The sequence below is a fragment of the Platalea leucorodia genome (genome assembly GCF_965183815.1).
Source record: "Platalea leucorodia genome assembly, chromosome: 1".
NCBI lineage: Eukaryota > Metazoa > Chordata > Aves > Pelecaniformes > Threskiornithidae > Platalea > Platalea leucorodia.
This window is the reverse complement of record NC_138823.1, coordinates 31,699,045-31,720,118: the sequence shown is the minus strand read 5'-3', so window position 1 is coordinate 31,720,118 and position 21,074 is coordinate 31,699,045. Positions and strand designations below refer to the sequence as shown.

Sequence of the window (21,074 nt, the reverse complement as noted above, 5' to 3'; positions counted from 1 at the left end):
ACTAAGCCTCTTGAGGGACTCTGTCCAGAAGTTCTCCCAGCATCCTTCCCTGGTGGCACAAGGACCAGACTCTGCAGAAAACGCAGTTGTGGCCACCACCCTCTTTTGAAGTTTAAAGACCAGGACGTACTTTTATGGTCTTTTTTTTTTGCACTTCTTGAAGTTGTGTCACTCTGAAGGGAAAGAGAGGAGGGTATCCTAGCCTAAAGAAATCAGCACTCCAGTGAAGAGCACACTTACCTGACAGAGGGAAGGAGGCTGTGATTTCTCTCTCTGCTTCCCATTTTTTGTACATTTTGTCTGTAGTTCTTTCATTTAAAATGTCTATCAGTTCTTGGATGAGGAACTGGAACCAAAGACTCTCCATTTCATGCCCGGGTGTGCAGCCTACCCAGCAAACTACACCCTTAAAGTCTTCCTTGCTTGCTCTCTAGTCCAGTGAACCTCAAATTCTTCTTTGGTAGTTAGGAGACTCTCCAAGAATGGAGGTCTGAGTTTCCTCAAGCAGAGAAGGACAACCAGATGATCAGGCCCAGTCAGCATGGGTTTATGAAAGGCAGGTCCTCCTTGACTAACCTGATCTCCTTCTATGACAAGGTGACCCGCTGAGTGGATGAGGGAAAGGCTGCGCATGTTGCCTACCTGGACTTTAGTAAAGCCTTTGATGCTATTTCCCACAGCGTTCACCTGGAGAAACTGGCTGCTCATGGCTTGGATGAGTGTACTCTTGGCTGGGTAAAAACCTGGCTGGATGGCCGGGCCCAAAGAGTTGTGGTGAATGGAGTTAAATCCAGTTGGCAGCCAGTCACAAGTGGTGTTCCCCAGGGCTCAGTATTGGGGCCAGTTCTGTTTAATATCTTTATCAATGATCTGGAGAAGGGGATCGAATGCACCCTCTGTAAGTTTGCAGATGACACCGAGTTGGGCGGGAGTGTTGATCTGGTGGAGGGCAGGAAGGCCCTACAGAGGGATCTGGACAGGCGGGATCAGTGGGCCAAGGCCAGTTGTATGAGGATCAACAAGGCTCAGTGCCAGGTCCTGTACTTGGGTCACAACAGCCCCATGCAACACTACAGGCTTGGGGAGGAGTGGCTGGAGAGCTTCCCAGTGGAAAAGGACCTGGGGGTGTTGGCCAACATCCGTCTAAATATGAGCCAGCAGTGTGCCCAGGTGGCCAAGAAGGCCAATAGCATCCTGGCTTGTATCAGGAATAGCGTGGCCAGCATGACTAGGGAAGTGATTGTCCCCCTGCACTTGGCACTGGTGAGGCCGCACCTCGAATACTGTGTTTGGTTTTGGGCCCCTCACTACAAGAAGGACATTGAGGTGCTGGAGTGTGTCCAGAGAAAGGCAACGAAGCTGGTGAAGGGTCTAGAGAACAAGACTTACAAGGAGTGGCTGAGGGAGCTGGGGTTGTTTAGTCTGGAGAAGGAGGCTGAGGAGAGACCTTATTGCTCTCTACAACTACCTGCAAGGAGGTTGTAGCGAGGTGGGGGTCGGTCCCTTCTCCCAAGTAACAAGCGATAGGACGAGAGGAAATGGCCTCAGGCTGCACCAGGGGAGGTTTAGGTTGGATATTAGGAAAAATTTCTTCACTGAAAAGGTAGTCAGGCACTGGAACAGGCTGCCCAGGGAAGTGGTTGAGTCTCCATCCCTGGAGGTATTTAAAAGAAGGGTAGACGTGGTGCTCGAGGACATGGTTTAGTGGTGGACTTGGCAGTGCTAGGTTAACGGTTGGACTCGATGATCATAAAGGCCTTTTCCAACCTAAACAATTCTATGATTCTATAAATGTGGGCTCTTGTGAGCTGTGAGCATGCTCTGCACAAGGTAGATGCCTTTGTCTCTGGGCATGCGAAAAAATGGTTTCTGCTCCAGTACCACAGTAAGAACAGGAGAACCACAAAAATATCTCCCACCCTGTACACTCCTAGCTATCAGCCACTGTCAGCTCAAGAACTTTCTGAGACAGATATAATTTATATTTAACAATTCTCAATGATGAACTTCATTTCACTGGAAACTTCAGTCTCTGCTACATCGTTTTTTGAGGTCTGGTTTTAAATTTCTGCTAGGAATAGGATTCAAGACATATTGCCATTCTTCAGCTTTGCCTACTGATTAATTTTAAGAACTTCCAGCTGAAGACTGCTCTCTTTTGAGGAGTCCCTAGTTCTCCATATTTATTGCATGGGAAAACTAGGCACTCAGCTCTCTGTTCTGGCTTTCCAAGCAGACATAATCATCATGACTTCAGTTGAGGTGCATTGAAGATTGCAGTGAAAACTTCAGGAAGAAGAAGAAATAAATACTAGTAACAACAGAGCCTGCTGAACTGGGGGAACTAACTTGAATATAGGGTTGGGCTGGCATTTCCTAAAACATCAAGTATGAGGCTTAGTAGTTGGCAGGTACACAAGGGGCTGAAAGAAATACTTCTGATAGAGTCTACTAGCTATTAATTTTCCATGATATTTAAATAAAAGATAGGAGAAATTAACCGAACAGGAGTGTGCACTAGTAGAAAACATATTTTCTCTCTTAATTGATTCAGTTGACTGAATAGCACTGTTTTTCAGCGTCAGATACACAAATGACTGTTGATGGGAATCATTTTGTCTGGGTTTGCACTTCCTTTCAGTGGAAACTGCTATTAAGATCTAAGTGCCTACAGAAGTAAAGCTTTTAACCTCCCCCTGCTATGACAGTTTATCATTATGAATTCCATTTCAACATAGTGAGCCAAACAAGGTGCGCAGATGAAGTGGGATACAATTTACTTTTACACAGCTAATACATTGCTAATTACACCTGAATAAATATTGAAACGGGAATTTCTAATAACATAAACCATTACTCTCTTTTAAATGCATTTTGCTGGAGGACTGTTCAGAACTGTAATCACAATTTCAAGTATAATGAAGCAGAAATAAAGGGACCTTTTATTATTTTTAGCTTTCAGTAGTGAGGTGAAAATGATGCGTATTTTTCAGCTGTTTGCCTACAAGAGGCCAATGCAAACATCCAATAACGTGGAGGTTTCTGCCATTAATAACAAATAAAGTCATCCTGATGAACTCATAGACTTGAATTAACTTTTTTTATTCTGGAAGACCTATAGAAAATTGAAAATTTCTACAGAGGCTTTCTATATGGCTATATAGAAAACCTATTTAGATGTCACCCTGCATGTTCATTGTGAAAGCTGGAAAAGAATGACCTTTCTAAAACTAGAAGAATTCCCTGTAGGTACTAATATAAGCTGGTCCAAAGCTAGGACCTCTTGTCCCTTTTGCAGCTACCTGCTGCTGTTGGCCTTCTCTGGTCAGCCCCTCTCCTACCTTCCCCAAGATCACACACCCCATGCATTCCCCACGTCGACACTTCTCCTCAGCTGGGACTCTCTTTGTGCAGCTATTTGCCCTCAGCCAAGGTCCCCACTGCCAGAAACAGCATTTGGAGCTTTCTCTTGTCCAAAGGGGAATTTGCAACTGAGGATAGCTGGAGGAAGGAGAGTGTAGCTGTCTTGCAATACCACAGAGAAGTCATAGTAGAAGAGAGTTACATCATGCTGATCCATACTAGAGTAACTTGCTCATTTTATGTCACCCTGACCCATACTGAAAGCGCATTGCAGCACTCCAGGACATCTCTCTCCTTTTGCTACTCACTATTAGTGAGTACCTTGGGGCCTGCCCAATAGCCTGTGCAGATGTGCTTGGCAGCGTGCTGATGCTGGACATGTTCTGGATGGCGTGCTCCAGCAGGGCATCTCCAGATGTATTACAGGAAGGGCAGGAAAGTCATTCCTGAGAACACTGTTGAGGCAATCCTTAACCAGCCACGTTGACATAAGTAGTGAACCTTCAATCAGTAATGCATTGGCACTTAATCTCTAGGCTATATACTTAATCTCTGCACTATATAGTGACAATGCAGACGCAGTTAGTAAAGCTCCTTTACATCGTCACATTTGGAGGTAAAATAGTTGCTACTGGGCTTGTGTTCTCTTTGGAAAAGAAAACAGTTGCATCTCAAAGATCATAAGCAGCTGCTCACTTGTGTCTGGGTTTGTGGTCCCAGGGCTCTTGTATCTGCATACAGATTGATGCATGCTTGCCCAGAAGATTATCTGGTAGGTTTAAAAAAAGGCTTCTAAAAGCCATGTCTTAATTTATGACAGCAAAAATCCAGGGGAAATGACTACAGCCTTAAATACAGTACAATCTGATCACTTGTGTGGCTTTTATCTTATTTTAGAATTCAGATTCCTGTTCTTGTGATAGATACCACAGTCTTCAATGTACTTACATTGAAAAGGAGGAAATGTTAACACTGCTGACGGAAGTCCTGTTTCAAATTTCTTGTCAAGTCATGAAACACAGACTCCAAGTCCTCAAAAATTTGTGGTATAATTCTTTTGAATAATTCTCAGATACGCTCTTCGTTGTATCCAACAATAATCACAGAGAGCAGAAGGAGGGTGGGAGGGAGGAGTGGAAAAAGGAATCTTATCTATAAAAAAGGAACCCTGGGCCTCCTGGTGTTTTCCTGGCTCGGGCTGCCATCTAGTGTTTTGTCAGGCACGGTGAGGTACACGGCTTATTTTGAGTCTGCGTGAATCTTGTCTGAGACTGAACTCTGCCTGTCTACACAGGCAGGATAAATAGTACGGAACCACCTCTCCAAGAGCCAGCAGAGGAGGAAGCTTTAGCACAGCAAGTTGATGAAGAGTTCCTGTGAAATTAGTTCTCAAGGATTTGAGGTAGCATCACTTCTGCTGAATTAACTGCTTTGTATGGTTTTAAGTGTGGTTTCTATTGAGCTAGGGATAGACATATCAAAATGTAAACTTTGATCTTCCCCTGCATAAAAAGGGGGCAGGCTTCTGTTCTTCACTACTGCTGTGGTACAATAGTTGCTGTTGTAGTTAGGGCTTCTTTTCCTTTCACTTAATGGGTGTACAGAAGGCCCGATTCCTAACTAAAGCAACATTGGTGTAGGGAGAATCATCTCAGCATAAAACTCCTCACTGCAACTGTGCAAACCAAGTGTAAGTATGACACACAAGGTAGAAACTCAAGCTAATGTAGCAGTCATCAGCAGTCATCAGCATCATCAAGCATCATACGCTTCTGAGACAGGATACACATACACCTTTATTTCTAGCATCTTACTAGCTTGAATTGTGCTAGGAAATTGTTTCTGCTCTACCGTGGGAGATCTAATCCATCCTCAAACTGGCAAGAGTTAGTAGCTCTTTAATACAGTGGCACGATGTGCTCTCAGCTGAGCGCACTCCTCCGGTTTGTTTGTTCCGGGTATTGCACATGGCTTTGAAGTGTGGCAGATTTTGTTTGCCCTGTTGTTAGAGCAGGCAGACAGCGGAGAGCGGGCACAGAGGACATTCCAGAAGCTCCTGATCTTTGGGAAGCCGCGGATCTTTGCGTGAAGATTGTACAAACTGAAGAGTGATGCGACAGACTACATTCACTGCTACTTTTGGTGCAGGACAAGTAGTAATCCAGGGATCGAATGGATTATGTTGTCTGGGAGATCTGCCTGACCCTGGCAGCGACTCTTGAGGTGTCACATCACTGTCAATATTCTTCTGATGCCTGGAGTTTGTGCAAACAAAGGAAGCCATGCCAACGGCTGTAGATCCAAAAACAATGTGCTGCTGGAAAGTCGCCTGTCAGCACTTCAGGAACAGGATCAGACTTGGGAAGCAATTACTTCACTCACAGGTAATGAATAGAGCTGAATTAGCAGCTGACTTTGAGAGGATGGGAAGAAGCTCAGGAAAAGAAAGAGATCTCCCTTATTTAAATTGCTTCATACTGAGGTCACATGTTGACATTTTAGATCTAGTTAGACTGTCTAGTTCAGCCCTAGGCATTAGACTATGCAGAATTAAAACCCCTAGGCATTAGACTATGCAGAATTAGCTTTGGGGCACAGATATTATGAGGAACAGTCCACATTTCATCGGGGTGGGGGGCAGGGGAGGGATTTTCTGCAGGGCTGCTTAAGAGGGCTGGACGAGAGCCTGAAGCCTTTTATGACTTTGTCTTTGCCAATATTTCATGCTGGGAAAAGCTCCGAAGGGTTGAATCTACTGGAACACCCTGCTTTGAAGAAGGAGCAAAGCTTTGCAGGTTGTCATAGAAAACAATCACAAACTATCAGTGAATCAATAAATGGAGAAGGCTTGTGAACAGGGATGATAGCCAGGATGGTAGACAAGGCTACCTCCCCTTTTTCATACATATCAGTGCTAAAAATCAGCATCGCTTATTCTGTAGTAATGATTGTTTTAGTCTCGGGCTAAAAATTAGTACCCCTACTCTGAAGATCTTTGTTAAGAAGAGCAGTAGGCTCCATAGCAACTATAGTGATGATTTTGACCATTTAGTCAAATTCCCAAAGTAAAGGTGAAGGGACTGGTTAAATTTGCCCACGTGGTCCTTTAATTTCCAGTAGTATTTCTTGGAATTTTTCACTTGCTCCAGTTGCTGAATCTGTCCACCTGATCTCCTCCTTCTTCTTCTTCACTCAGAGTTGAGATTCAAACCGTAGCGGAATTTGCCAGCTGAAGTCACGAATTGTTCACTGGAAAGCTATGTAAGAAAGCTTCCTGTACACTGGACTGTCTTCATGAAGAACATTCATGATCTTAATTCGACAGTCTATCTGTTCAATCTGTGGTAACTGGTTTTCCATTCCGATTGCCTCACTGCCCAGCAAAAGCTATCTTGTAAATATATAACTTTTTCTTAAATTATTAAAAAAAAAAAATCTAAGATGATTATCTCTGTCACTCCATCTTCCAAAGCAACAAAACCACGTATTTTATTGTTTCGAACATTCAGGGACTACCTCTCATATATAATGTCTCAAAAGCATTTTGATTACACAGCAATCGTGACTTCTCTGTTTTACTATGAAAAACACTTACTACAAAAATTTGCCAAAATTGCAGGCCAGAAAATGCCTTTAAACTTCATAATTGCATTTCGGTGTCCTTTCACATGGTGAAAGAAGTGGCCACATATTAGATGAAGAGTTATCCGAGAAGATAATGCTTAGCAAAGTAGCAAACGAGGGATTTCTGATCCCCCTGAAAAGGAGAATGAAATTAAAAAGAAAGCAGACAATTGATAAAAGCTGCCATTTATAGAGTCAAAAAAAAAAAAAATTAGGCTGGTCTCCAACACAAATAGAGTGAGAGGGACAAGATGGGAAATTCATATAAATTTTTCCTTGAAGAGCATTATTAGGAAAGCTAACGGTGAGACAGCTACACGCTTCAACCAGGTGATGGGCCTCCAAAACAAATCACAGGCACAATAATCCGTGAAGTTTGAGCTCTGGGGTTGGAGATGATTAATGCACCATGATCTCATTGGAAGGTGTTGGAATATTCACTCTAAAACCCTACTGCAGGTGTATACATAATCCCACTTATCTAAAGGCTCAACAGTTTATGACCTATGTACATCAGAGGCCACGAAGAGAAAGCGTTCAACTCAAAGTCTGAAGCCCACAAATCCAGCTTGTTTGGACCCAGCATTGTACTCTGATGTATGTTAAGAAAGGAAGCACATCTGAAGCCACTGCTGCTAAAGCATATTTATTTTGAATGTGTTCTCCCATCTCAAGTACTTTTTTAGACATGTCTCCATTTCACAAATAAATCAGTTTTAAAAAGTTACGCAGAATTTGTTATACAAAAGCCACAGAAATGATAGAGTAAACATACTTCTCAAGAAATAATGATGATCCCAAACCATTTACAGCAATAAAGTTACAGTGAAATGCTCAAAAAATTTCTATCCTTGTCAATGGGAATTTAAAAAGTAAAATTAATATAAGTATGGCTTTTTGACAAGGCCTTTAAATAGCAGACTGATCTCATTAATGTTAATCATCTGGCATTAGATACAACTTCAAATTAAATATTTTTGCAAAATCTGCAAAAGTCAACTGACACAAAAGACTGACATTTAAAATAAGAGACAGAGAACACTGTTTTCCAAAATAAAAATAGTGGGACAGCAGTACAAAAAGTCAGGTTTTCCAAAGCATTGCTATGTCTTGACTGGATCATCAATGAGACAACTTTCTTTAGGAAACTTTAGACATGGAAAAATCAGTCTAAAAACTGATCTCAGTCAAATCTTTTTTTTTAAAGTGCATTAATTATTTGAACAGTACACTCATACTTTCAACAATCTTCAATACAAAAATTCAAAGAACCAGGATAGTTTTCAAAGTTTAGAACAATTGACACCAAGAATAAAATTACTAATATTTCTTAGATTTATAAACCCTTTAGGTTTAGATAGGGATCTTCTTTTGTGCCTGTACACTCTATAACACAATGGAAACCTGATCCTCATTCGTCACTGCTTTTATAACTTACAGAAAATTATGTAAAAAAATCTGGACTATGGGCTTATTTTTTTGCCAGCTGAGTTACTGAAAACCTTCTTGGATTTTTATGATTCCTTAAGACCCTGAAACACACTCATCCATGGAGAAACCCAAGCAAAATTAACAGGAATTATAATTGCCAAGAATAAGATAGAGGACCTAGTATCAGCTGATTCCAATGGTCAAACGCAAACCATACTTCATCTTAATTCAGAGTAAGTCCATTTGGTGATAGAAGGTGCGCTCCGAACTTATTTCTCAGAGACGCACGTATTTTCTGGCACAATAACTATTATTTTTGTAACCGTAATTAATTTGCAAGTGTACTGGCCACATAAAAGACTAAAGAGACTGTGTTTAGCTACCATAAGAAAGGTAGAACAACGATTACCAAACCGATGACAGCTAAGTAATACAGGCTTTAAATTACAGCCTAAACTACAAGCAACTAAAAAATGTTTGGAAATGTGTGAACTACCTCTACAAAAACTGCAACAAGGTAAGGAAACGGATACACTGATGACACTGAAGAAAACAGACAAGATAGAGAAAGACTGGATAAACAGTAATGCCTTCATCAGGTGTGATGATGCGGTGTTAAGACAGTGAATTTTGCTTTGTCACTTATGGACCTAGAGATTTTTATTTATCTACACATCAAAGTGTCTCTTGCTATGCCTTCCAGTGTAGTATAAAACTTGAAAATATTAGTGGTATGTATTTGCTTCTTTTCATAGATCTTTATGTAATCGTGATGTTAAATAAAATACTTAACAGTAAAAGCTTACTTCGAATATTGGTCCAATCTCAAAACACTACTCAGCCGTCACACCAGTACTGAAAGACTACCATCTGTTTATCTATCTTTTTATCAGGTTCAAGGTGTAGAACAACCACCACATGGGAGTATGAGACAACGATATATAATCACATTTATGGTGTAGCTTTGGTATTCAGTTAGTTGCATCATCCCTTTTCAGAGGAATTATTTGAAGTGCTTTGGCTATTCTCTCTCCTATAGCTCGACTACTTGCTGCAATTATTCTTCGAGACATCAAATCAAATGGTCCACCTAGAAATCAAAGCAAGCAAAGTAACTAGCTTGTATCTGGAGAAAACTAAAAGTTGGTATGAAAATGAGCATTGAAAAAATTAAGTGTAAATGATATGTTACTATTGAGGACCAAGTTTGCCCCTGGATAAAAATGCATTTAACACAACATGTATCTCATATGAGCTACCTTTAAATTCTCTTCAGTATATGTTTATTGCCTTTTTTCACTCTTCCAAGTGCTCAGCCAAGTGAGTAAGGGTTGTCTTGTAGCTTAAGAACATACAATTGACTCTCTCTTTTTCTGTTAACTGGATGGGAACTCTGTTCAGTAGCAGTAACTTGAAAAGAGGATTGAAAAACCTCTTGCCTTCTCATTTCAGTGATGTTTTGCTCCCAATTAGCTATTTAAACGGACAAAAGAGAATCACGCATGCCCGTGTATTTACCTGATACATCTAGCAGTACTCCGCCTGCTTCAGTAATAATGATTCCAGCCCCTGCCATATCCCAGCAGTGAATCCCCATTTCATAATAGGCATCAGCGCCACCCGTTGCCACAAGGCACATGTTCACAGCTGCTGTACCAACGGCTCTAATCCTAAAGGAGACATAGTTGTTTTTTTAATTGAGAACAGTTTGTAAGAAAGTCACAAAGTCTGTGTACACTGCACAGAGAACACATCAGCATCATATGCAAAGTGAAGTGAGCTAGAGAAAATGTTAAGGAATGCTGCAGTGAAACAAATTAAAAAATTGGGAATGAAGTTTTGCTTAAGTAGCTTGAAGAGCTCTCCAAATATAGTAAATTCCCAGAAGCTACATTTATGAATTCTGTTAAACAATTTTGGTTTAGAGTGAAAACACATCCTAAACAACTTCTTAACCTAAAACATATTATAGAAGATATCTACCCATGAAACAATAACAGATATTTTACTTTGCTTTTTGAATACAAGAATTCAAGTAGAGTGCACACTGTTCTCAGTGTTGAAGAAACAGTTAGTTCAGTTTCTCTGGTGATGCTCAGTAAGCACCTCTGACTTGCAAAAAACCCTAACAGCAGTAATCACAAAAAATAAATTACACAGCATAAATTTGGTCTGGATAACTTCATCAAAACCCTTATATTACAAATTCCAGTTTCTTTTGGAAATGGTGATGCACTTGGTTAGTAAGTGTGGCTTGTATAAATAATTGCAGTTATTTCAATTATCAGTAAAATGTACATTAAATTGCAACTGATAGCAGCTAAGTTACTGCAAGAAGCAACTCAAATCAACTCTAACTCAATTTACTGTTTATAAGTAAAATACCAAAGCTGAACTGACAACATATCTAAAATGTATTCCCTACTTACAATTTAGCATATATTATTTAATGACATCAGAAGACTTTTTCAAAGTAGAAAAAATCTACATGTTAAGTGTCAAAAAAAGAATCCTGAGAATCTCAGGATAAAACTACAACCCCTTTTAGATCAGAAACATGAGTAGGGTTGCGTAACAAAAAAATATCTACTGAAAACCACCTTTAGACATAATAGGGTTTGCGGAAATATAGGCTTTGGCTTATCTGGAGGAGAGGAAGCAGGGAATGTAACCAAAATAAGAGCAGTTTATGAACCATTTCAATTACTTGGACAAAATCAGAAAAATTGTACGGTGTTGAAAGACGACAGGGAGATCTACTTTTGTCTTTTGATATATATATATATATATAAAAAAAAAAAACAACGATGATTTTCATTACTACAGGGAAAGAAAACTAACAAAACGTAATACAGCTTCTGTTTATCCAGTTTTACTCCTTGTGTGTTTCTGAAAAAAAAGAAGCACAAAACTGTATTTCATTTTTTTAACTAGTAAATACAATACGTTTTAGTCCTACAAAACCAAACATGCTTCGCTTCTCAGTACTGATTATTAGGATTCTCTTATATATGTCCCAGCTTGAAAAAGTTAAACAGGCTTAGAGTTTCTCTGCAGAGATCATATTTCACATTTAAGGTGTCAAATGTAATGCAACCAATCCTTCTTAAAAATTATCATATTTACAAAAATCACTATCAGTGAATGTAAAAAATAGCAAGTATCTTACCCATGAATAGGAATACTGAGAAGTCTTTCCATGTTAGAAAGAATTATTTTTATAGTCTCTGGATCACGATTTGATCCCAATTCTGTTACTAAAAGGGATTTTGTAATGTCTGGAAAAGAAACAAATCCTCATTTTTCCAACAGTACAACTTATATAACAACAGTAATTAGCAGAGTTTACTTCATTGCTTTCTTACAAGACTAAATAAAAGCAAGGTATTTTAACACAAACGTTACATATTTAATGTATAAAAATCTGTTCTTAGATGGAAAATGGCAGAAAAAATAAAATACAGCCAACAAAGCATGATCTGGTTCAATTGTGCATATACCTTAATCGATGTCAATAGTAAATAAAATTCTACTGCTATAAAAATTAGAACAGTCCTCAGATCTTTAAAGGTCCCAGTTTAAGTGTGGATTTTAGTTTGCATAGGGTAGTAAGTATACAAGAGTGATACTGATTTAAACAACTAGTTCACACCTGGAAGCAAGTTGAATTGCTTGGTTGATTTGCTACAGACTCTAAAGAACCATCACAGACGGATTACAGACATACAGAAAATTACAAACAATCAATCAACCACAACACACAGACACACAGGAAATAAAATCTTCAATTGCTGAGTCCTGATTTTGCAAAGATCACAAGCACGTTATATGCATCAAGAAGAACATAAAAGCTGTTTCTCAAAACTGAACAACCCATGGCCAAAAAAAGCCTGTCTTTGCAAAACAACACTATGAGCTAAGAAACAGGAATATATCCAGGTCTAAAAGTGTTGATGCTTCATTTGCAAAATAAATGTAATTGCTAGAAATAAGATACTTAGTTCAGCTTACCTTCTTGGCCTGATACTTGAATTTTTTGACCATTGCAAAATGCACCTTTTCCTTTTCTGGCAGTATACATCTTGTCTTCTATACAACTATACACAATTCCAAACTCTATCTGCAAGAAAAAGTAAAGATACCTTGAGGTTTCCTTTTCCTTTCTTCCTATTTACTGTGAAAATACAGATCTTAGTTATAACTAGCAACAAGGAATTAATTTGGTTTTGATTGATTACATATTAAGTAATAAAAAGTATACCTTTTTGTTTACAACAAAGCCAATTGAAACTGCCACAAATGGAAACCTACAAAACAAAACATTTCACTAATTTATAGAGATACTATGCTTCTTTCATTACCATGCTTACTCTTAATAAAAACAATGTTCAGTTAAATGTAAGGTATATTTCAAAAAGAAACTTTGACTATACAGGAAATATTAGTTTTCTGGAACTTGCACAATTTGCTATGAAAATAGACCCAACAACACCAATTACCATTTAAAATACAAACTTTTCCACCCACTGAAACTCAGCCTGTCATCCCTGTTACAGCTGTTACTAGCTTAGGGACTGCCATTTTATAGCCAAAGAATACAAGCAAGCCTCTATGCTACTAACCTTTCTCAGAAGGAACAAGGTGGCCAAAATGGTCTCATCAAAAGAAGCAAGTCACCTCTCCCCCCACCTCTACTTTCTCCACCAAAGCAACGAGAAAGACAGATACTGAAGTGAGAAGGGAGAATGCAGGGGGAAGAGTGAAGGCAGTGGGAGTATATAGGACATGGTGGGCTGCATCTCAGCCTAAGTTTTTAATGATCAACCAATTAATGTATTTTTTAAATTATTATTTTTTACTCTTCAAAATTTGCAGTTCCAAACCATTTGCTTTAATTACTATCTGCAAAAAATACAGACTTTTAAGTCTGTAAGTCCAGCAGAATGGGTTCTTTTCTTAAACCTTTTTGAACACGTTATTTAGCAGGATTCAGCAGCTGTTTAAAGCCGTGGTGCACATAGCAGCAGTCATTTCAAAATTGGATCAAGTATGATCAGAAAAGCTCATCAGGGCCAAAATCTATCATGTTTCAAAGACAGAAGGAATAGGCAGTCAGCATTACACTGAAAGTCCCCTCTTCATCCTGGAGCAAAATACCACTCGACAATTACTGTCGATATTCCGCTTTCTTTCATGGTAGCGGCTCCTAGATCTCAATGAATTTGAAATTTCTTCGAAATCAGCACTGGGAGCTGTTACCGCCTCTCTGAATATGCTGCATCTCCCAATTCGGAGTCCTATTGCTTTACTGTTAAAATCTGCCCACCTATCTTTGGTACCTGTGCCAAAGGCTGCTGACTCCTGCTACGTAGTACGGGCCTCTCATGGAACAACTGCTGTTGGTTACAGCGTGAGACTATGGTAATACTTACAGAAATACTAAAATGATTACAAAAACTGCCCAATGGCTCTCAATAAATGCAAATAGCAATTTGTAACTATTAACAAGTTCATAGTACCTCTTTTAAAGCAATTTAAAAGTGTAAAAACCTTACTTTCATGGAACTGGAGAAAGAAAAAAGGTAATCAGGTGAAGTTGCTAACTTAAAAAAATGAAAGGTGGACCTGTGTACGAAGTTGGTAGTTCCGTCAATAGGGTCTATAATCCATGTGGGGTTATCTGTCAAAATGCTGCCCTCTCCAGCTGCAACAGATTCTTCTCCAATGAAGCTAGAGTAACAAACACATTTAAAAGATACAAAGAAATAATATAAAATGTCTGATTTAGAACATTGTCCTTGAAATTAAAATTCTTAAAGTGAGATGCGGGTTTTGTACCACCAGTGATCACACGTAAAAAGCTGAGAAATACACAATTTACCTGGAAAGCATCAACCACATCTGACCAAACTTGCATCAATATTTATGATGCCAGAGATAAGCATAATATGTGGGGAAAGAACTTTACGTTTTAATATCCATTACTGGAATTTAGCATTCAGAACATTGAAGCTTTCATAATTTTTTCCAGTAACAGCATCATCAAATTTTGGTCAGAATACTGGTAGCTATTTAACGCCCTTCAGTTTATTTGTGCTATAAACCGCTGCTTTTTAGCTTGTGTTTTAACTGAAGAAAGACTTTGTGGTCATATGCATCTGGTTAGACCACCGCGGTAACTGTTAAATTTGTAGTCTGATTTTAACCCAAATATGACAGAAAGTTGTTAGTCTCAAAACTGTTTAGTTTTACACGCATTACAAAATGGTAACGTGGTAAAGGGATGAAATCCAAACCAGAGCTCCTCCTGAAGAAGACGGTAAAGTACGTGCTCAACCATAATACTAAACTCAAGGGATACACGAGGCACAGTGCCACAGGAACACGAATTTCACAGTTTTTGCTGCTCATGAAAGTATTTGTTTTGAAGTGCAAAATTATTGGGATGAGTGTAAGTGGGTGGAATTCTGTTCTGTGCTTTTTGCATGTTGTTAAATTTATCACATTACTCAACCTATGAAAAGTACGCATCAAACACATGCTTTCCTCCACAAGCATGTAAAACGAGAACTCCAGAGAGTAAACAAATAAGGTCCCCTTAATATCGGTTAGGAGTTTTATGATTAACTATGGAAGTGAAGATGATTGCTCAGAAAGAAACAGCATGTTTCCAAAAAGCAACAGATATTCACAAAGAGAAGAGAGAGACTGAATAGTTATTTAGGTGGATGAGTAATTCATTAGAAAGAGAAATTCAACACCAGTATATCTAACGTGATATCAATTATCTAATATAAAAAGAAGCTAAAATATTCTAAAATGTTTAGCAATGTCACAGAACCTGTTATTTCAAGGTCATTCCACAACTAACTTGGTTAGCTTACCGACCTTTTCCATCACCTCAGTTGTTCCAATTCTGTGCATATTTATTATGTTTCACATATACAGCTACAATAAGAAAATCTCCAAGAAAATGCAAGAAAAATTAGCAAACTCACTTTAAGGAAACTGTATTAAACTTGAGCCATTAGGTCAAAATGGGAAAGAAAGTCCCATGTAAGTAAAAGTAAGTAAAATAGATACAATTCACCCTTCAATAATAAACTTCTTTTAGGCGGTGAGGAGAGGTGGGAAGAAGGAAGAAAAAAGGGAAGAGCAATAAAAAAAAATGGGTATGTTGTATGACAGACTTTCAGTTATGCAGAATCAGAAGATCCTGTCTTCTTTTAAGCATGTTTGATGTTCTTAAACTGTGTGAGATTTGCCAAAGGCACACTCGCTACCATGGGACCCATCCAGCATAGACAGCAAAGGCATGCTAGTTTCAACGGCCAACAGCAGACAAGAAATTTGGGTTCCGGGTATCTTGAGGCCACCTTTGATTCTCCAACACAAATAACTAAGAAGTTATTTACAGCTGGCTCAACTGGAAGTGACTTTCAGCATAAGTCTTGAGCAAGGCTAAACTCATGTCAGTAGACTGGGGGCACCTTGTTTTGTTAGTACAGCCCTCTAAGCTAATGACAAAATTAGCTAGCAATTAATTTAGAAGCATTCAGGCAAAACTTCAACCTACTACTACTCTAAAATACTTAATATACTGAGGGTAAGGGAGAATTCCGTAACCGTCCAGCATGCCAATCGTAATGAAATTTTACCAAGCAAAATCATAAACTTTCAATTTTCTTCTTCCAGTCACCTTTCCCCTTCTTCTATAAAAAGTGTATTGATAAGAAGTACCTGTGAGAAGGATACTTTTCTTTTATCAAAGAAATGATGAAGTTTTCTACTTTTTGATCAGTTTCTGTCACTAGATCTACTGGTGAACTTTTTGTCATAACAGATATTTCTTCTTTGAGTGCTCCACGGATTATCTGTTAACAAAACAAATAAAAAAAGGAAAAAAAGCTTTCTTCATTAACAGCATGGAAAATATTAGTTTTCCCAAAAATCTGAGCATCATTTTTACTGTAATTTCTGTACTGCACATACAAAACACAAGCACAAGCAGTGACAAAACCTGGATTTAACTGCAGAAGCTGGAGCTTACCTATCTCCAGTCTATCTCCAGTCCCTACTCAGCACAAATTTTTACATGACCTTAAACCTGAGTACTACCAGAAGATCCACTGGTACCTGAAACTGAGCTCTATTTTATTAGGACAAGTTTTAGATTTATAAATTTAAATACCAGAGTTGAATGAAACACTTAAGACTGAGCTTAAGTCAGCTATTTTTAGCAAGACCCTGCATTCACGATCTTAAAACCACCAGAATCAGCTTAAGCAAGAATCCATGCCTGACAGCCCACAAAATTATTTTACTATAACTTAGAAAGATTTTCTGAGGAAAGACTTTAATGAGGTCATCGCAGGGACAATGTTCTGCAGATTCTGCAGCTCCAGGGGACAGAATTAGTACATGTGCCATCTTGTCTGGCTGCAATAGCATTCAAATGTACCAAGCAGAACTACCAAGAACTGAACATTTGGTAACCACTCTTATGCTGAGGCTCTGCCAAGATGTGCTGACTCTTTCTTGTTCTAAGCCATCTTAAATCACGAATGGGCAAAGCACTGCCACTGCAAGGGATGCTTCTTATTTACAGAAGTAAAGCAGTCTTCATAAAGAGAACACGATGTGGTATCTTGTGCCAACAACAAGCCACTGTATAAAGTTGATTGAGGTGTTTGCAAGAAAGACTGTCAACAGCTTTCAGGTGGTAAAATAATAAGGTAGACAAGTGCAGTTACAGGGGAAAAACAGAGATGTTCTTTGTTTACCACAATTCAGATTTTTTTTTTTTTTTAATCAAATTTAAGGAACAAAAGATACTCCTTAGCCTTTAATTGGACTCTGGTCCAAAGTAAAGTGCAAAGTTGTTGTCTTAAATTAACCAAGCTGTAAACACAAAAGACACCCCAATCTTCAACTTGAACATCACTAAATGATTCTGTTAATTTATGTTTTTGAGGAAACATTCCTCAGAATATCCAACATGAAACTCTTTCAAAAGCTATATACATACTAGACTCAATAAACAATGTTTTTATTTACAAATAGTTTATACTTACCTCCCCAGCTTTCCTTGCTAAAACAACTGCATAATCCATACATTCTTGCCAAGGATCTGCCATCTTTTCTTAGATATACAGCCTACAAAAAGGATAGATTAACACAAAAATTATTATGGCTTTTTTTTTTTACAAATTCTAATTTTCTGCGCTCCCTGTTCTGGACTGCACTGTTTTCTCCCTGCTGGAATATAGAAGTTTGTCCCATCCTTTACTCTGGAAAAAAAAAAAAACCAAACAAACTTAAAAAGTATTAAAAGCTTTGTCTAAGTTACCAGATTTTTTCCCCACATTTTGTGATTATCAAAAAGGCATAACATAAAAACATTAACAAGTACAGAGCCTCAGTCTTGAAAGATACATGCATATACAAGATGCCACATTTAGACACTGACCTCAATATACATAAAGGCTCTGAAAAGCAATAGTGTGGTTACACATAGCACATTCTCAAATACAGTGTACAGCTCAGGGCCTTTTTGCTTAAAAATACTAGAATCTTCACTGTAATTTATTACAGAAGACTGCTGACATACAGCTCAGTCTATATTTAAGTATGGTTTAAATGACTTTGAATATCTTAAATTAAAAGATTAGAAACTTAAACCCAAAATCTACCCTTTCTGTATTTCAGTCCTCTGTGCTTTGTTCTAGGGGTTTATTCCAAACACAAATATGAAATAGTTTTGATTCTACATGAGGAAGTTACAAAGTCCCACAGTCATTTAAAAGTGTCTTCTATATTTTTAAGTATTATGAAGCAATACAAGCTACCTTATCTTCTATGCATCTCTACTTTCACGAGCAATATGAAATACAAATCAGCATATCATACGTTATTTCTGATATACCCTCAACAGCCCACAAATTCATTCAATGACACAATGGTATTCTGAATTTTGGAAGTCTGTTTCATTTTTAAGACCTAGCCCTTTCAGAAGCCTTCTGGGTATTTCCTACTTAAGTGGTTCAGTCTTTAGGAGATGACCTGGGTAACAGTTTTGTAACAGTTGCAGATTCACAAAGATTAATGAGCATAAAACCCTCAGTACTGAAACAGTATTAAAAAACCTGTGCAATTAGCATGATCCATGAATCCTCAGTCCAGTCATCCTGATCTAATGGTCTTTGCCTCTTTCAGTCCTAAACAGCTAGAGATGGCTAGAAAAACTAGGTAAAATGCAAAGGGTGTGATGTATCAGTTATGTTGATAACGTTCTTTACTTATCATAGCCTTTAGAGTATAGGTTTCGATATATAAACACAGAAATAATTTGTCAGGACACAGAACTTGGTACAACAGCACTAGATAAAGTTACTGTGTTATCTATAAAAGACTGGTAGTACTAGTGGAACCTTAAGTACACTGACATCCAGTACAACGGCACAGCCTCACGTAGCAGAGGAAAACAAAAATCATTTACATTTAAAACCTCACCAAAACAGTAACTCCAGAACAGCTATTCTAGTGAAACACCAGCACCCACACTGACTGGAAGAAGCGTGTTTTTTTCCCCCAGCTTAGTTTCGTCCCCTCTGGACGCCCCGTGACGAGTTTGTCCCACAAACTCAGGGCGCGTATTCGGAGTAGAGGTTTGGATCCCGAAATAGAGGTTTGGATCCCGGGCTGGAAGGGCTGAAGGGCGGCCCACACTGCCCGGCCGGGGTGAGAGCACCTCCCGCCCTGCCCCGGGGGCTGCGTGGCCCTGCCGTCGCTCGGGCCCGGCCCGAGCGACGGCAGGGCCACGCAGCCCCCGGGGCAGCAGCGCAGCCCCCGGGGCAGCAGCGCATCCCCCTCACGGCATCCCGAAATGGCGGCTGAGGAAGGAAGAAGAGGCTCACCTCCGCCGCTGCCACCGCCGCCGCTCCCTCCGCTCTCCCTGAGGCGCGCAGCCGCGCCAGTGCGCAGGCGCCAGGGGCGAAGCCGTTAACCCCGCCTCCCCCCCCCCCCCCCCCGCGCCGTGTTCCGTGGCGGCCGCCGCGCCTGCGCCGTGCGTGGTGGTGAGGAAAGGGCGCTTCGCAGCTCGCCAAAATTACGGTTAAAATGTTGAAATTAACCTTTAATGTCGACTTCTTTTTAATAATTGGACGCGGCAGGGTGAAGATACCGTAAGTTCTCTCCCATGGAGCACGCGATTGGCGTTCACCCGGGCTTTTAGCTGCTGAAGGCGCCACGGTTGAAAACGAGACTCTGTTACTCAACGTGTGGAAAAAAGTATGAAGGCCCGTGAAAAAGAAGATGAATGTATGTGTAACAGTCCCTTCGAAGTAAAACAGCATTTCATCAATTCAGGTTACAGTGCTTAAAAACAGTAAACCGAGCAAGTTTCTTACAGATGTGGTCTTCTCCATTACGTCTTGATTTTTTCCTCAAAAAGTGTCAAAACCCGTGAAACAGTTTCCTTTGCCCCCTCACTAGCTTCTCCGGCTGACAGTTCTGCTGATTAGAATAATACCAAATCAGTAACCCCGGTCAACTGATGTTTTTAAGATATACAGTAAACACATTTTCCAGAAAACTCCGTAGCTTTCAAACGATTTTTGAAAACGATTTGCAGTTCCAATGATGCACTTTCAAGAGTACTATAATTAACGTTGTACAGAGGAAAAAAAGCCTTCCTTTCCAAGGCTGACTGATACCAGTGTCATGGTTTTTCTGTGGTCTTTTGACCCTATGATCTTTCATCAAGTAAAGGTAAAACACTGAGGTGTTGCCTTGTGTTCACAAATTGCAACTGATGTAATTTACCGTCATATGTAAAATGATGATCTACTGTAACCAGGACAGGGGTTGTAGTTTGCTTTATGACTTAAAATGATCATAAAATGTCTGCACCACCAAAATTAGCAGCCTTACCCCGTTTCCCCAGTGCCAATCCAGCCCACAACTAGGCACTTGTTCGAGGCCGAACGGGGGTAGTTTTGTCCTTTCCACATCAGTGAAGATATGGTTTCCATTCCCAGCGGTGCTGCTGTGGGGGACAAGTCACTGTGCCTTTTCATGTTTCCTCCTTCCCATTTCGTAAACAGGAATAGTCATATAAGCCTGCTTTTTAAAGTATTCACAGTCATTAAAGAACTGCAGAGATGATAAGGTGTGTTTTTATTAATTATTTTGCAAGTCATTCTTTACAAGGTTATAATAAAAGCATACAGCCAATTGAAAGAGACACTTTGGCTCTGATTCAGTTTTTGAGGCAAGTTGCCAAACATGCCTCAGTACAAGCTATATTGGAATGCACCAGTATTACAGAAAATAGCTTCTTTGACATCGTTAATAGTACATTTAACATTGTAGCAAGTGTTTTACAGGCTTTATAAGGGGATTTAAAATTCTGCATTGATCCTAAAATCAGCAGAAGTAAAACAAAGAGAAATGCCTGAAATTCTCTCCTCAGAAGTGTAAGAATTTCCCTAATCCAAACCGCAATTTCCATTCCAGCTGAAAGGAAATTTTGTATTTCATGTTAAGAGGCAAATTTTGTATTTCATGTATGAGGAGAACTGAGCTGCAAGGAGGTCTATTTTTATGTGACACCTGATAAGCAAGATGAACAGAGGTGATGTACTGATAAAAGTCCT

The 21,074-nt window shown here is 39.3% G+C and overlaps 1 protein-coding gene across 1 annotated transcript; it reads right to left on the bottom strand.

Annotated features, from left to right (window-relative positions):
* Window positions 1-7,657: 7,657 nt before the first annotated feature.
* On the bottom strand, window positions 7,658-19,380 carry IMPA1 (inositol monophosphatase 1). The gene is made up of 9 exons (XM_082306508.1): window positions 19,335-19,380; window positions 17,493-17,574; window positions 16,159-16,292; window positions 14,044-14,148; window positions 12,680-12,725; window positions 12,430-12,538; window positions 11,588-11,696; window positions 9,937-10,088; window positions 7,658-9,508 (listed from the first exon to the last, which is right to left on the bottom strand). The coding sequence occupies exons 2-9, from the start codon at window positions 17,553-17,555 to the stop codon at window positions 9,390-9,392; spliced, it is 837 nt and encodes a 278-aa protein (XP_082162634.1). The 5' UTR covers window positions 17,556-17,574; window positions 19,335-19,380; the 3' UTR covers window positions 7,658-9,389.
* Window positions 19,381-21,074: the final 1,694 nt, after the last annotated feature.

Coding starts and splice junctions, on each gene's coding strand:
- IMPA1 (XM_082306508.1), bottom strand. CDS start 17,555: ATGGCAGATCCTTGGCAAGAATGTATGGATTATGCAGTTGTTTTAGCA. Junction 14,149..16,158: donor GAAAAGTATCCTTCTCACAG/GTACTTCTTATC, acceptor TTGTTACTCTAG/CTTCATTGGAGAAGAATCTG. Junction 12,539..12,679: donor GCTTTGTTGTAAACAAAAAG/GTATACTTTTTA, acceptor TTTTTCTTGCAG/ATAGAGTTTGGAATTGTGTA.